The sequence below is a fragment of the Diuraphis noxia genome, unplaced genomic scaffold (assembly GCF_037042655.1).
Source record: "Diuraphis noxia isolate RWA-SAM2 unplaced genomic scaffold, SU_Dnox_SAM2 contig0003, whole genome shotgun sequence".
NCBI lineage: Eukaryota > Metazoa > Arthropoda > Insecta > Hemiptera > Aphididae > Diuraphis > Diuraphis noxia.
Genome location: NW_028301713.1, coordinates 38,678,546 through 38,696,879, shown reverse-complemented (window position 1 = coordinate 38,696,879; position 18,334 = coordinate 38,678,546). Strand labels below are relative to the sequence as shown.

The following is an 18,334-nucleotide window of genomic DNA, read 5'->3' as shown; positions in this document are numbered from 1 at the left end:
TCGTTATAGGAAAAATTTTTTGAGCGTTTGACTTTTAAATTTTTATGAAATCGCGTAATGATAACGATTTATCCTCAAACCAGGTATTCGTATATCTATGATAATATAAGGTTTATTTTTCCGTTTTAACCGACGACGCCGTAGGATCTGCTTTCGCATTGCTTCCGCGGCGCCTGATAATATAAGGTATTATGAATTATGATAACTACACTAATTGATTAAACCATGCCTTATGCAAAATGCGTCTTAATTGAAAAATAAAATATTTGTTTCAAAATAGAATATATTATGACAATATTTAAATATAATGTATCCTAGACTGACTAATCATCTCCGTTCAGAATCGTTTTCGTATACAATGATACCTATCATTGCATTCAAATTTAATCCCATCCATTACAGTAACCTACTGTACAGCAGAGCGACATCCACGACTTACCCGCTTTTTTTTTATTTATATAAATAGGCATATGTATATCGTATATATGTAATAGTTTAATTAAAATGGATTTACAAGTATACATCATATTCTGAATTTTAATAGACTACATCCTGTTTAAGTATATGTATAATATATTAATGTATATTTATATTATATGCATAATTTATAAAATTGTGATATTATTAAATTGATGTTTATCTGGGGAACAACTTCTATACGTTTCAATTATATGTATAGGTAAATTAATTACTTTATGCTTACAAACAACAGTACAAGGAAACTACCTATAATGTATAATATGATGCGCAGTAGTTTTTCGGTCACTGAATAGAGTAGACGGCACCTACTCTATTTAACCAGTATAATATAATAGTTACGTTTACATATTATTTATTATTTTAAGTAAAAGATAATAATAAATTAAATTTTTTGTTTCGCGTAATATTTAGGAGAGCTTGTGAAACATCTATATTTTATGTATTAGCACCCGCAGGCCCAAATTTGTTGTTTTTATTTTCATATAAACATGGCGATCACGATGGTCTCTGAAATTTCTTTCAATCGTAATTTATTATTTTATCTATAACCGAACAATTCAATAAAGTATATACTATTTAAGTGCATACAAATAGAATAAAGCTATATATATATACTTATATATGATCACTGGTCAGTGAGCTGCACATTATAATGGCAGATGATCTGGACCAATACATAGACAGTTACTCCAAACAACGATGGAAAGTTTTCGTCTTGTTGTTGATGGTCGGCACACCTGGGATATTTAATGCCATCCAGATATCTTCGTACGTGTTTCTAGTTGACAAACCTTCATACTGGTGTGATATACCGGATCTGAAATCGGCAGGATGGAGCGACCAAATGATCATTAATGTATCCACGCCGTAAGACTAAATGAGAATATTTTGTATAAGTTATATAGGTAGTCGTTATAGATAACCGATAGTGAATATGTACTTAAACGGCTAATAGTAGGTTCAGACAGCACATATACATTATACATACCTACCTTTATTTATAACGTTATAAGTCTATTGTTTATTTGTTTTAAATATTGTTGCTATAATATTATAAAACTAAATACAACGTGAGTACAAACTGTTAAGAATTTGACTGATTTGAGACGAAAAATACAAATTTACAATCATATAAGATAGTAACTACAACTACCTACCTATATTACAACTGTCTGCAATCGTATATCATCGTAAATTTTTTTAAAGAGTTCTACAACTATAATATACATTTAGACATAGTTATTATAGCTTAAATCCCAACACGTGGTGGGTATAGTGGGTACTGGGCAGTGGCTAAAATTAGGCGTATGTGTACAACGTATTACGAGTGTTATACTCACAAAATTTCCATCATATTTTAATCAAATACTATATACATATATATCATACCTCAAATATACTTCCATTAATAATTATAATTATCTTAAAAAATATAAACGTTACAAACGGCTAAAGACCATTAAAAAAAAAAAAATGTTTATCAAAGTAAATGTAATATGTAAAATTATATTATTGATATTTACATTGACGGCAAGTTAACTCTTTCTTTAGTCCAACACCTCACCTCATCTATATGAATGAGAATATATTTTTTATTTCTATTGCTAAACTCTTAGCCAGTTTCTGGATTGACTTTAAGAGCGTTTATCAACACTTGGCACAGATACCGAAACACTTTAGACACCTTTAATTTTTGGGTGTCAAAATTTTTTTATAATTAAATATTTTATGTATGAATAGTTCGTTAATTGTGTTTAAATTTAAACCTTAAATAAAAAGTATTGATGAATATTCATTTTGTTTTTGTAACTGGTATTATCTTTTTTACTATACCTAATTTGTATAAAAAAATTATGCTAAGATATTACAATCTATAAGAGTAAATTATTGAAATAAACCCATTCATATTTCGTTTACATTTTAAATTTTTAAATCACTTCGGTCACTGCAGTTAATAGTTAATAGGTTAGGTTATACCTAGCTAGCTATATAGTATAAAACGTAAATTCAATAAATTTTTCAGAAAAATATGAATTAACATTTAACACTGAAATATTATACGAGTACCATGTACTAAAGAATATACACACACTTTCATAGACTTACAAATAATTTGTTGATATTATTTTTTAGATATAAAAAATATTCATCAAAAAAAATTGAAGAATGTTCCTATTACAATCAAAATTATTCGATATTTGCGAAAAATGGTTACAATTGGTCAATGAATAATTTGCAATCTGCAGATTCAAAACCTTGTCAGTATTATAGTTACAGTACCAGAGAATCTGTTGTTACTGAAGTATGTAGACATTTTTGTTTTCAAAACATTTACTACATTTTGTTTTATTAGAACCAATTTATACAATGTTTTAGTGGAATCTAGTTTGTGATAATGTATCAATGAAGTCCAATGTCCACGCCTCTATGGCTTTTGGAAAGTTTGTTGGTGGACTTATATTTGGTTCAATTTCGGATGTATATGGCAGGAAGTTCGCTTTCAATTTGGCAGCTTTCATTTACATGTTATCTGGACCATCTGCTGCCCTGATTGATTCATATGTATTATTTTTAATTGTGAGATTCTTGATAGGTGTAGCTGGATCTGGAATTTATGAATCATCGTACACAATATGTAATAATAAAAATCTTCATTAAAAATACAAAGATAGTATTTAAAAAGTTATACTTATTTATGTTAATTCTAGTAACTGAGCTAACAAGTGGTGAAACTCGTACTTTACTTTGTCTTTTGATGAATATGTCGTATCCAATTGGCTATGTTTTGTTATCAATTATTGCTTATTATATACGACCGTGGAGAATGTTGCTTCTAGTTTTGTCTTTGCCCATACTTGGATTGTTGATACAATGCTGGTAACAACTTACAGTTAAATTATTTAAGTTTACATGATAATATTTCCATATGTATACGTAAGTTTAAATATTTGAATAGATTGATGTGTAATTAATTGTTTATATAATAAATGATTGGTACCTAATTAAAGTAAATATTTATGCATTGTTTAGGTTTTTACCTGAATCTCCTAAATGGTTAATGTCTCAAGGTAGGAAAAGACAAGCTTGGGTGGAAATGGCTAAACTTGTTCCAAATGCAGTTCATGCTACAATTAATAATGAAGTTGGCCAAGATAAAGTAGAAATTAGTAAGGTTAGTCAATTACTATTTTTTAAAACTCATGATTTATGTAATTAATTCATATTGCTTACTATTAGGTTATTATAGTTATAAGTTAAAAAAAACATTTAATGTTTTGATGAGTGAAGTATAGAGGGACAACGTTTTGCTGTGACAACCCTCCGATCAACTAAGAATTAAAAGAATTAAACGATTTTAAAAGTTATATTCCTGGTTTTAAGAACAATCACTAAACATTTAACGAACCAATAGTGAATAGTATACCAATTTAGTCGATCATGATTGGCATTTTTTAATGAATTAATACATTTTTCATGAAATTTGCCATGTTCATGACTAATTGACTAATCGTTCGAAACTTAATTTTTATATCCTAAAATTCTCTACAACATATTAATTTCTCTATTCTCCACATAAATTTCACTATATGGTACCTATTATTAGTGACAATAATATACAATATGCTCATTGTTTATAATAATTTGTATTATTATATATATAACATATCAATGTATTATCGATATTTTTTAATCTTCCACATTTTGTGTAAGATTTTTAATGGCTACTTTTATAAAAAAATATGTTTTGTTTAAACAAAGTAGACAAAAAATTGTAATGAAAAATATATGGAAATCTTGTCAGCATACACGTCATTGTTTTCTACGCCGGACTTGTCAATAAAAACAGTTATTTCATTATTTTGTGGATTATCTTGTGGATTATCATATTATGTTATTGGTAAGTTATAGACTATTATTATATTTTATGTTCATATAGTGTAAGGATATAACGTATTTTTTCGGGTTAATATAATCTTAAATATTCTAAAATAAATAAATCTTAAAATATTTTAAAATATTTTTAAGAAATCCAATTAATTTTGTTTATGGTATTAATTATACTTCATAGCATTGAACGGGGATAATATAACTGCTAATCGTTACATATATGTTGCGTTGAACGGAGTTGTTGAAGGTGTGTCATACGCGTTAACGGTTCCTTTATTTCTTTATGTTGGACGCAAAAAAGCAGTTTCGTCCTTTTTTTTCGCATCAGGACTACTACAACTGACATTATTGGCAATACCACTTGGTATTAAATATATTTAAAAACATGAATTGCTTGTACCATTATGTTTTTAATATTATGTATTTATTTTTTTTGTTCTCAGAAAAAGCAAACATTTTATTATGCATGACTTTAATTGGAAAATTTTTCGTGAGTGCCTTATTTTCAGCCATTGTACTTTACATATCAGAATTATATCCAACTACAATCAGAAATACTGGTATCGGAATATTATTGACTTTTTCTCAAATAGGATCTATTATCGCACCATATATAGTCGAACTATTGGGTATATAAATAATGACAATTGACAATCGTTCATTATTACGATATTTAGTTATTTAAAATGAACGTTTTCAATTTTTCATCTATATTTTTATATTTTAAGGGAGCTAAGGCATGGTATATTCCAAGTACAGTGTGTGGGGCACTTGGGATTTTTGTTTCAAGCTTGGTTCTGATGTTGCCGGAGACAAAGAAGACAGTTTTACCAAATACCATAGAAGATATGAAAAACTCTAATTCCGCCAAACTTAGCAATTGTTTTAAATTTTAATTTTTAAAAGGCTTTATCCGATTTCTTTTCTTTCTCGTACAGCAATTTTATTTTTATATGCACTTATAAATGTACACACAGTTCATAATTGGCAGTTAAAGTTTGAAGTTGAAAAGGTAAACTTATTACATACAATGTTTAGATAATTAGAATAGATGTATTTTATTTGCTTGAAGAAGGAGGATGGAAAACCATAATTATAAACATTTTAATAATATCTATTATTCACTGAAAAAAAAATTCTACAGTTTTGTTATGAATAAATAGTTAGTTTACTTTTATTACAACATATATAGCTCATTTAAACATTATTGTACCATTGATTATAGATAGGTATCTAATAGCATTTATAATAAATGGTTGTATACAATATACAGTATACAGTATAAATTGTAATACTGAACGTCTATACATATATAAGCAGTAACGCACTGCACTGTACCTATATGTTATTTAAATTATTTTAAAATGTTGTATAAATTAGGTAACATGGATTGGGATATGAAAGTAAGCAATATAAGTACTTGAAAATATATATTATGTGCTATGCGCATTGTTTGTTTGTAGAACATCGTAAATATTAATGTCTCTAGTTAAATTTTAAATCAATATTTTCTATACATTTTTGTAATTTTTCATTATGAAACATGATTATTATCAACGATGCAATTATATATAATATTAATTTTCTTTTTTTATTATATCATTAAAATATTTTGTTATTTTTAAATTTTACTCTAAACACGTTAATATTAAACATTCTTACTGAGGAACACACATTAAAAATAATTATTAAATAAACAGTGTAATTCAAAATATAGGTGACTATGGGGCATGGAGAACATAGCATGAAGATAGTCTATTAAAACTTTAAGGCTTCGGTTACACGAGCGTTGAAAGAACGGACATTAACTGTTAAGTTATAATCGGACGTCGACCGAACGGTAAATCCGACGGACGTCAAGTGTGTGACCGTCGTGCAGTAAATCACATAATTTATTCAACAATAGTCAGTAAAACGCTCGGGTGACCGAGGCCTAAAATGTTTGTTAAATTATTAACGATATTTTTCTTTAAAATGTATAAAATCTTATATATTTCAATATTTGTGCCGAGCTACTTGTAACTTGTCTATTACAGACGGAATTTCCAGTATACCTATCAATAAAGTTATTTTTCTTAATATTATTCTAATATTATATTTTATTAAAACATAATATTTAAATATTTTTAAATTATTTTAAACATACAAAGTAATCCTTTTATCATTTTTATCATTAAACCGCCTATTACTTTTAAAATTTTAACTTTTTTGAAAATATTTCCAACAAAATTTAATTTCATTAAAAACTACATTTTTTTAATGTTTTTAAAATATATTTTCTAAATGTTGTTCTTTTTCCCTTAGTTTTTTTGTTAGTTATTTATTTACTTGTGCAACTTCTAACTATTATTAGTTTCTATCACCTGTACACTTTTTAACTTAAATTCTAATTTAATAATCGTGATTATTATAAAATCCCTAGATATAGATAACGCAAGTTAGGAATATCTTATTGTAATAAAAGAAAAACTTATGTAATATCAACTAACCACAAATATTCTAATTTATCATAGATAATATATAGTCTATATAATATATTATATATTATCTATGTAATTTATAGCTTACGTTTCATAACCTATATTTTATTATGTTTTAATGTTAATCATTTTAAACTTTAGTTATAACATTCATCATACATTTTTTTCATAAACCTCTTATAGGTACCATATACTAAATAAATATTTATAAAAATGTCATTATTTTTGTAGGTGATAAATTGATATATAATATATAAACATTATAAACGTATATCATTGAATTATCGAGTAACTTGTAACTTAAAAGGCAGTTAACAATTTCCAAAATATCTTGGAGCTAAAGATATTTTTACACAATTTTAGTATAACTTGCCCATTATATTTGCCGGATTTTTTTCTCATAATGACTTTTAAATTTGAGCCCGAGGCAGATATTGTATATTATTATAATACATTTACAACATAGACCTTATACTCATAATTCATAAGTATAAGCCATAAGGTCTATGATTTACAATCAAAGTAAGGGAGTGTGTATACGCATCACTATAATCAGTAATCACTGTACGAAACAGTTTTGCTGTTTGACCTTCGTTTATATAACTCTATATATAAGTATATCAGCTATCATCTATTATATATGTCAATTATACAGTTAGTATATAATATATATACACATTGTATTTTAGCATCTATGTGCAGTATATCTTTGTCTGTGTGACTGTATAAACTGTAATAGTAATTAAATCGAATAACGACAAAATATTGTCAGTTGCTAACAGCTTAGCGAGTGTCATAGTCATGCAAGTACTCAATAGCCTTACCATTTGCTAATATTTAACAATATACATGGTCATGGATATGATTAATACGATTTAAAAAATATTATATTGCTTATATTATATACCTACATATATTGGTATAAAAATTTTTTTTTGTAACCTGTACACTATACGTTGAGTGAACGTAATTATTTTTCGGTCTCTATCTATGGTTAAACGTACCTATCTATAATCAGTACTCAGTACAATTTATTAATTAGAAGATATTTTAATTTTTTCGGTAAACAAATAAGAGGTAAGATAGTATAATATATATTATTTTTTTTATTAATTGTTTGTGGCATCAACTGCATGGTTATTAGTCGGCGTTACATAGTATAATATTTTAATTTAATGAGTAATCTTAAATTTAAGAACTTCCCATTATTATTAGCCGTAATTATTATAATAAATAATTGTTATTATATAGATATTATGTCGTATTATTAAAGTTTATGGGTTATCGCAGTATTACAGCATAAGAAATATTTAAAGGTATTCAGGATATTAATATATGAATGTTAAATATACAGGTATTGTTTTAAACTCAAACTATAATCAATTGGGTAATATCTATGGGTATCTTTTATGGTAGGTATAGCAGAGTGACTATATATGGTCCAAAACAGGGCATCGAGGAAAAAAAAGTTTGGAAACCGCTGTTATATATGTATACTAACGATTTTTTAAATTCACCGTGGTAGGTGGTAGGTGGTAGGTATTCAAATTTATGTTTAAAACACATATTATAAGACAGTATTAAAAGTATTATCATATATACTAACACTATTTATATGTATTACAATATTATATAATACAAGTACCTTCCTATAGTATTTTTAATAAATGGTAGGTATAATGAATTTTCAATAGTGGTTAGTCTGTATTGTTTCAATTTACATTAAATTTATTAACAATAGCCACGCATAATATTATTATGCAGATTACCTAAATGCACACGTCTAAATGACTAAATACAAATGAATTGTATTTAAAAATATATACCTAAATAGCGATTGGAATTCTAAATGAATGAATACATAATAAGTAGCAATATATAATTAATATTTAGTAGGTGGGTAGTGGGTACCTAGAACCTTCCTATAAATAGTTATTTACCGAAACGAGGGGGAGATGGTATTTTGCGCCACTTTGATTACTTGTAATTTGCGTCACGAATAGGTACATTTAAGTACGTATGTAATTTGCGCCAAAATATAAAAATATAACATGTATTTTGCGCCACATATACTAATTAATTTTGGTATTTTGCGCCACTAAAGAAAACAAAATGGAATATGTAATTTGCGCCACACTTTCAACTTTAATAGCAGTTGGAATTTACCAGCAGATAAATTTAGCGATATCGCATAGGATATACAATAAGTCAATAATACTACGTTCTGATGCGTCCGACGCGTGTCACATTTCGTCTCAATATCGTAGAATTATTTATAATTATGACTCATTTTTATATGTTTTATTAATTAACGACAATTTAGATGTTTAATATGCATGGAGTTTGATTTTTTATATACATTTATTTATAATCACGAGTTTAATATGACTGATTTTTATAATATGTTTTATTACTTAACGATAATTTACATATTTAATATACATGGAGTTATTTATATTATTATAATATAAGTGGCGCAAATTACTATTTTAATAAGGTGGAAAAAAGCGCAAATTACAATTTTAGTAGGTACTCTAGGGCACAGATTACATAATTCCTTTTTATTTAATTTTATTTGGCGCAAATTACCAAAATACATTTTTAGATGTGGCGCAAATTACATATATATATAAATTTTTTTTTTTTGGGTTGATTTTGACGCAAATTACATACGCCCGAACGAGGATGTTGTATAATATGTAGACGTATAGTTATTTTTATGTAGGATGTTAATTACTTTGTATGTAAAATTTAAAGAAAAATAAAGATTACAATTTAAAACTATTCATACTATTATTATTACCTACAAAACTAATATAAATAAAAAATATAATAAGCTCGTAAACCGTACTTAGTTACAATTAAAACTGTTCATTACAACTGTATAGTCTATAATTTATGGTTTTCTTCATGTTTTAAAAGTAATTTTGGACTATACCCATGGCTAATCCCCCAAACATTTCCTAAATTTTTTTTTAAGATTTATCAGTATTATTATAGTTTATGATGCAATATTCGTGTTCGTATTTTTAAGAATTTGTAATCCACAAATAAACAAATTGTATTTATTGTGATATTATTTTTGTTATTATCTTCTTTTTTGATTGATTATTATAAAGTAGGTTGTAATTTGTATTTTAGCAATATTTATAAATAGTGAATTTTATTTGACAAATACTTTAAAAAAAAAACTATTTCGTGCTTGCTGGTATATTTGTGTGCACGATACTTTTGATATCAATTGTTCAAACTTAAAATATGAAATGATGAATACATATAATGAAAAATATGATAAAAGAACTTAATTTTGAAAGTATAAAAATACATCTAAATGAAGAAGTATTTCCTAATTTATTTAAAACTATGTGAGCGGCAATCACATTACTAGGGACCTCGGCCACTTGTGACAGGTCCTTTTCATCTATGAGAAAGATCAACACACATGTCCAAGCTAACATAACTCAGGGCCGATTTACTAATTAAGTAATATTAAATATCGAAAAAAATATTATAGAAGATAATGGAATAACATTAAACATATTTGCTAAATCCAACCGAAAAATTAAGTTCTAAAAATGTGTTAGGTATACATTTATTAAAAATTGTGTATAAATAAAAAATGTATGATAAATGATAATAATATAGGTATACCTGTCCTAAAATTGTATTTAAGTAGATTTACTCTGGAATTTTGTTGTCAATTTTTTTATTTTTTATTAATATGTTATAAAATAAAATATAAATAGTTTAATAGTCTAATCAATTTAGCTATATTTTATTAGGGTATGAGCAGTTAAAAAAAGGCGGGAAAGTGGGTATCGCTCTGCTGTACATTAGGTGGCGGGGTGGACGGTGGACATCTGACTAGGGTAGGTTAGATTTGAATGCAATGATAGGTATCACTGTACCTATACGAAAAACGATTCTGAACGGAGATGATTTGTCAGTCTAGGATAGGTAGTAGGATATATTATATTTAAATATTGTCATCATATATTCTATTTTGAAACAAATATTTTATTTTTCAATTAAGACGCATTTTGCATAAGGCATGGTTAATCAATTTTTCCAAAAACATTGCCTGTACTTATCATAATTCATAATAACTTATATTATCATAGATATATACATACACCTGGTTTGAGGATAAATCGTTATCATTACGCGATTTCATAAAAATTTAAAACTTAAACGCTCAAAACATTTTTCCTATAATGACGCTTCAAATTTTTTCTAAAGCTATTTGAAGCTAAACTTATGGAAAACATAGTGTTGAATTTTATAACCTTAGTCCTTAGATATAAATACAAACAGTATTATGCATTTTGAACTACAAAATAATTTGCAAATATTCATGGTGTTGACGAATTTTTGTCAATATTTGAACTTCAAATGCTAATAAAAAAAAATTGTGCCTATGTATTCTTATAATTTTTTAATCACTATAAGAATAACTAATGAGAAACTTTGTATTAAATTTTCAAGTATTTTGATTGGGCCAAACAAATTTCATCGACACTTCAAACTTTTTCACTTTTTTGAAGTTGTCTATAAATATCTCGAAAAAGTCAAAATATTTTGAAAATTAAATCATGTAAAGAAAATGCCAATCTAAATAACTGGTAAAATTTTCATGTAACTTGAAGGAATACTTATGGAAAACTTTGTATTTTATTTTTAATCCTGAGTTATAAACACAAAAAATTTTATGATTTTTCAACTTTAAAATAACTTGCAAATTTTCGCGTTTTCGACAGATTTCGTAAAAATTTGAATTATAAACGCATATAAAAAAAAATGTGACTAACGATTTTTAATTTTTTTTTAGCTACAATAGGAACAACTCATAAGGAACCTTGTATTCACTTTTCAAGTTTTTTTGGTCATCTTAAATTTTTTTACCGACACTTCAAAAAAAAATTCTCATAAAAATCGAAAATTTCAGTGGTCTATAAATATCTCAAAAAAAGTCAAAACATTTTGAAAATTAAACTGTATATAGATAACACTAACATAAACATTTGGTGAAAATTTTAAGTATTTACAGTGATTAGTTTTTGAATTCCAACCATATAAAAAAATCGATTTGGTCGAAAACTGGTTTTGCGTAAAAATTTCCGTTTTTCTGTCATTTTTTTGTTGTTTTTCTCGATTTTTTTGAAAACTATTGGAGAATGTTTACTTTTGACCTCTATAATGCACCAAGGATATTCACTTTTACATCGGAAACCATCCCTAAAGTTTGAAATTGAAGCATTATCTCGACTAGTTATGCTGTACACACACAAAAAAAAAACACACACATTGTAAAATCAATACATTCATCACTTCGTTCAGAATCTAAAACATTTTATATTGCAATGTCACCTAATACATGCAGACATAGGTACAGTATTTTATTAAATTATTGTACAGGGCTTTTTAAAATATCTAGACTATTAAAATTCTTGTCTAAAACATTAGGTACTTACTTATTATTTCAATAGCACCTATATCTATCTATTAAAATATTTTTTTTAAATATGTAGAGGGGATTTTTGTATTAAAAAATGTATCATATACTAGGAAAATAAAATCTATTACACTGTAAATATTCGAGGAATATTATCTTATATTCATCATGTTAATGATTCTAGTGATTCTACGCTTATTAATATCATTAATAGCTTCAAAAGTACATTCTTGCATTTAGGTGCATTAAAAAACTAAAAAACTTTTCAATGACCACAAGGCGATTTCGAAATGATTATAAATCGCACGCAGAGGATACTGCCAAATTTAAAGAATGTGTAACACAGTGAACATATTATAATGCTTTATAAGATATTTAAATATTTGTTTGTGTAATAGATTTTACTCCTATAAATTATTGCCCGGATATATTCGATGCATCATCATAGCCTTGGCCGTACAAAAAATCATTGTTATTTCTACTGACATTGAGACCTAAACAAAATTATGTAATAACTATTTAAAATAAGAACATTAATTTTAAATTAACATTAAGAATAATTACGGATGCTATTATGCTAAACTATAAATCTCAAAAAACTTATAAGCTTGATAAAATTTTTAAAATTTTATTTTATTGTATTCATTTCACGTAGGTAATTACGTAAAGTGAACCCCCCCCCCCCCCGTATGAGAACACCACTCATCAAAATTATTTTATTTATATTATTTATATTTGCTTCGTTTTCAAAATTGTGTTATTACTGCGAGGTGTAGGCATCAGCTATATAGGCCACCATTTAAGATATATTATACTGGTTTCACATCGAATTGTGATAAGGAGACCGTCTAACACACGGACTATTTTAAGTCTGTATAAATCTTAAATCGCGATGCAGTCACATAATGACATATAGGTATTCAATTTATCTGAAGAATTACATAATCAGTAATTTTTTTCACCACTGATAATTTGAATTATAATTATTTAAATAAAAATAAAAATTCTATTAAAAATCATTATTAACCATATTTCTATGAAATTGATATTTGAAAATTGATTGTGATGTTATCATTAAGTTCTATATCAGTCAAACATTCTCATTTCTTATCCACTCATTCGAAATTCGTTATTATTTATTACCTTTAATATATTGAGAAACTACTGTAGTATGAGTAGTATGACGGCAAACGCCAATGTCGCCAATAATAATTTCCAAGCGACTACAATTTATGATGTAGATATACCTGTTACGTTATATTATTATCACTTTCAGCTAAAAATGTTGAGGTCTGTATGTAATGATGGAAGGCCAAAATATTGGTGACTACTAACTTGTGATGAGGATTGTTGACTGGTTGTATGTGAGGTAAATCTTAAATTAAATTATTTTATTTTGTAATTCATTAGATTATAATTACACTATTGCAATAACTATTTGGTGTTTGCCATAAGTTTATTGCTCATTCTAATTGTGATCCTTTTGTGCAGCCAATCTACCTTCATACACCACTAACTGCAAAATGGTTGACAAATTGGACAAATATATTGACAGTTACTCTAAAGAATGGTATCAGGTGTTTCTGCTATTGATGATGGCCGGTACCCCAGGAATATTTAACGCTATACAGATTTCGTCGTATGTGTTCTTAGTTGACAAACCTTCTTACTGGTGTGATGTACCAGTTTTGAAAGCAGCAGGATGGAGTGACCAAATGCTCTTAGATGTTTCTACACCGTAAGATAATATATTCAAACCAATAATACATACTAATTATTAATATTAATAAAAAATAATCTTGAACATGCAATAATCTTAATTTACATTTTAAGTGATTGCTCTCAGGTATAAGATAAGGGCCTTTACAATTTTGAAGGTTTTTGTATAAAAGTTAATTATATATATAATAATAGTAATATTAGTAACCATTTATATTACAATTTATTATTGCAGTCACCAGTGGCGCAACCAGGGGTGGGGTTTGGGGGTTGTGACCCCTCCTGAAATGTTTTTAAAAGTCAAATATTTCAAAGTGAAGACTTTTTTTTGCTAATTTATTTTTTTATATGTTTAACCCCTCCCGAAAATAGATCCTAGTTGCGCCACTGGCAGTCACTATAGTAAAGTTAGGGTTAAATTTTATATTTGAATTTTATAACATCTCTAAATAGGAAATTACATTTTTTCAGAAAATTATTAAATTACCTAGTCGATACCAAATAATATGTGAACATTATATTTTTAGGTATCAAAATTATTCATCACAAAAACTTGAAAAATGTTCTTATTACAATCGAAATTATTCAATATTTGCAAAAAACGGTTACAATTGGTCAATGAATAATTTAAAATCTGCAGATTTAAAACCTTGTCAGTATTATAGTTACAGTAACAGAGAATCTGTTGTATCTGAAGTATGTTAACATTTGTTAAAATGAAAAATAATTTCTAAATATACTATATTTTGTTTTATAAAATATTTCAGTGGAATTTAATTTGTGATAATGTAGCAATGAAATCAAATATTCAAGCAGCTATAGCTTTTGGAAAGTTTGTTGGTGGACTTTTATTTGGTTCAATTTCGGATGTATATGGTAGAAAAATTGCTTTCAATTTGGCAGCTTTTATTTACATGTTTTCAGGATCATCTGCTGCCTTAATTGATTCATATGTATTATTTTTAATTGCAAGATTCTTGATAGGTATAGCTGGATCTGGAATTTATGAATCATCGTACACAATATGTAATAATAAAAAAACTTCTTTAAAAATACAAAGATAGTATTTAAAAAGTTAATTCTTTATATTAATTTTAGTGACTGAGCTGACAAGTGGTAAAACTCGTACTTTACTTTGTCTTTTGATGAATATGTCGTATCCAATTGGTTATGTTTTGCTATCAATTATTGCTTATTATGTACGGCCATGGAGAATGTTGCTTTTAGTTCTGTCTTTGCCTATGTTTGGATTGTTAATACAATGCTGGTAAGTTATATTGTTTACATTTTATATAAACTCTGTTCAAAATAATGAGATCCTGGTGGAAAATAATTTTTGTCACTTCTTATTTTGGACAGGGTATACAGGCACTTATATATTTGATTTTATAAAGTGATATTTATTGTTAAGGTTTCTACCAGAATCTCCAAAATGGTTGATGTCTCAAGGTAGAAAAAGCCAAGCTTGGCAAGTAATGACTAAGCTTGTTCCTTCAGCTGTTCATGCTAATATAGATAATGATATCCAGGATACAGTTGAAATTAGAAAGGTTTGTCAATTACAATATTTTGTTATTATTTATTAATGATCAATTACATTCATTGTTACATAATACCTTATATTACATGTTATATTATTATGTAAAATATTTAGTTTATCTTTTAACATATTCAATATATCTTAAATTTAAGTAAGATGTTAAATGATCACTTTTATTATAATAAGTATTTTGTTTTTTAAAGTAGTCAAAAAAAAGTCAAGGAAAATGTAAAGAGTTTTTGTCTACTTTTATTGCATTGTTTTCTACTTGGGATTTATCTGTCAAGACTAGTATTTCTTTTTCTTGTGGATTCGTCTGTGGTCTATCATATTATGTTATTGGTAAGTTTGAAATTTTATTGTATTTAAAAATACTTAAAATTGTTACTATGTACTCAGTCCAGTCGCCCATAATAATATATAATTTTTTTGAGGGGAGGGTTACATTTTAAATTATCCTATTTTCACTCTATAAAATAATATATATAAAATAATTTTTTTTTAAATTCTGATGGGTGTACCTACCTGACAGTCTAACTATAGGCTAATTGTATAATATAAAATTAATAATAAACAATTTGATATTTGATATGTTGGCTAGTGTACTAAAATGTACTTCATAAAAATATATAGAATGATGTTTCATACATTTTCTCATTTGTGTCTAGTCATGATTTAATTTTGTTGGATACCTTGTATTATAGTTATTACATATAAATTAATAATAACATTTCTTTTTGTTTGTTCACTAATCATTAGTTTAGACAGTTTGGGGTATTATAAATTATAATATTTAAATATAGCTAATATTAATTGATACTTGTGTAGTCTTTGTTTTAGGAATGCTGTTTCATTCTTTTGTATTCATGTCGAGTATTTAATAGTTTTGTCTTTAGCATAGTATATTACACATAAATATTAAAATAATTAATAAAAGTATATTATGATACAATTGGTTTTTTAAGTGACATATAACTGTCGAGTATTTAAAGAAAACTTTTTATTTATTTATTTGTATTTCTTTCAGCTGATGAAATGTTATTTACATTCAATACTGCATGTTTTATGAAACCGTTCCAATTTTACATGAAAAGTGTAGGATATGCATGCTCATTATGATTTGAATTTTCTATTAGTTTTGTTTTCATATTATAATTGTAGGTATTACTAAGAATGATCAAGAACAACTAAACTTAAATGGATATTATTTAGATTAACAAATTGAGATTCTAAAATAATAAGTGAGCCAAGATAGAAGTGGGTTCCATATGAATTCTCACAGAATCAAAAGCTTTTGGAAAATCGATAAATAATTATAATAATACTATATACAAACAATTCATGTTATTTAAGTTTAGAAACCTTATTGTGCCATATATGTATAAACTTAATTAACTTAAAAAAATTTCATCTTGAATGTAGTAAAATATATATACTTTTTTTTATTTTAATTTATAAGCATTAAATGGTGATAATATTACTGCTGATCGTTACATATATGTTGCGTTGAATGGAGTTGTTGAAGGCTTAGCATACTTATCAACTATTCCATTATTACTTTACGTTGGACGCAAAATAGCAGTTTCCGGTTTATTTTTTGTATCCGGAATATTGCAACTTGCTTTATTAACAATACCAAAAGGTACATAATATTATAAAGTAAATATTATAACATGAAAAATAAATGTAAATTTTTTTAATACCTAATTTTAATTTGTTTTAGAAAGTCCAAATTTATTATTATTTGTTGCTTTGCTTGGAAAATTTTGTGTGAGTGCTGTATTTTCAGTTAGTTTGCTTTATATATCAGAGTTATATCCAACTACAATAAGAAATACCGGCCTTGGAACATCATTGACTATTTCTCAAATAGGATCTGTTATTGCACCATATGTAGTTGAATTATTGGTAATAACTAATAGCTATAATACATGTTACTGTATCAAAATGTTTAGCTATGAAATAAATTGTTGATTTTTTGAAATTTAGGGAGCTAAAGCTTGGTATTTTCCAAGTACGGTGTGTGGAGTATTAGGCATTTTTGTTTCAAGCTTAGTTCTAATGTTGCCTGAAACAAAGGGAGCAGTATTACCAGATACTTTAGAAGATATGAAAACTACTAGATCTGCTAAAGTTACCAATTGTTGTAAGTTTTAGTACTTTTTACCATTCTGTTACATTCATTATACATTACACTTTTGATAACGTTGACACATTGATTACAATTATTTAGACAATATAATAACTCATACTATTGTTTGTTTTAATGGAGAATCACAGTTAAATGGGATGAATATTGATAAGTCATAAATTATAATTATCAATTAAAATAAAAATGTAATCATTTTTGTGTTAAATATTTCAATAAAATTTTTGAACAAATTTTGTAAATGATCTCCACAGATTATTTTTACCAAATTAAATTAGAGAAGTTTTTCTAATTAAAGCGTAGTTTAATTTTGTTACTCAATTTGAATCTTTTATTTATGTTATTGGTATAGTGAACATTTTTAAATTTCAAATGTGCTATTAAATTCACTTTCAATATTTATTTAGTAAAATTACATTATGGTGATCAATACGTCATGTACATTATAGTAATAAATTCATTGATACTTCTGCACATTTATGTGACTTTACCTAGCTAAATGTCATTATTTTTACTATAAAATAATTATTTCCAACCAATATTTATGTATGTTTAATTTTTTTTTTGTATATGTGTCTTATTCAATTATTGTGTTTTTAATTATTTTTCATGTTATACACTAACTC

General features: G+C 26.3%; 2 protein-coding genes across 4 annotated transcripts; both read left to right on the top strand.

The window, feature by feature from the left end:
- The first annotated feature begins 751 nt into the window (after positions 1–751).
- Positions 752–5,551, top strand: LOC107168814 (organic cation transporter protein-like). Its single transcript, XM_089225057.1, has 9 exons — positions 752–1,347; positions 2,614–2,782; positions 2,857–3,115; positions 3,189–3,357; positions 3,511–3,652; positions 4,243–4,378; positions 4,550–4,732; positions 4,812–4,998; positions 5,099–5,551. The coding sequence occupies exons 1-9, from the start codon at positions 1,133–1,135 to the stop codon at positions 5,262–5,264; spliced, it is 1,626 nt and encodes a 541-aa protein (XP_089081183.1). The 5' UTR covers positions 752–1,132; the 3' UTR covers positions 5,265–5,551.
- Positions 5,552–7,512: 1,961 nt separating this feature from the next.
- On the top strand, positions 7,513–17,896 carry LOC107168815 (solute carrier family 22 member 12-like). Of its 3 annotated transcripts, XM_089225059.1 has the most exons (11): positions 7,518–7,925; positions 13,577–13,669; positions 13,792–14,038; positions 14,547–14,715; positions 14,787–15,045; positions 15,118–15,286; positions 15,431–15,569; positions 15,766–15,901; positions 17,019–17,201; positions 17,283–17,467; positions 17,549–17,896. In XM_089225059.1, exons 3-11 carry the CDS (start codon positions 13,824–13,826, stop codon positions 17,714–17,716), a joined length of 1,623 nt encoding a protein of 540 aa, XP_089081185.1. In that variant the 5' UTR covers positions 7,518–7,925; positions 13,577–13,669; positions 13,792–13,823; the 3' UTR covers positions 17,717–17,896. The 3 variants fall into 3 exon arrangements, with proteins under 3 accessions (XP_089081186.1, XP_089081185.1, XP_089081184.1); XM_089225060.1 differs by lacking the exon at positions 13,577–13,669 and having other exon boundaries at positions 7,513–7,925; XM_089225058.1 differs by lacking the exon at positions 7,518–7,925 and having other exon boundaries at positions 13,387–13,669.
- The last annotated feature ends 438 nt before the right edge of the window (positions 17,897–18,334 follow it).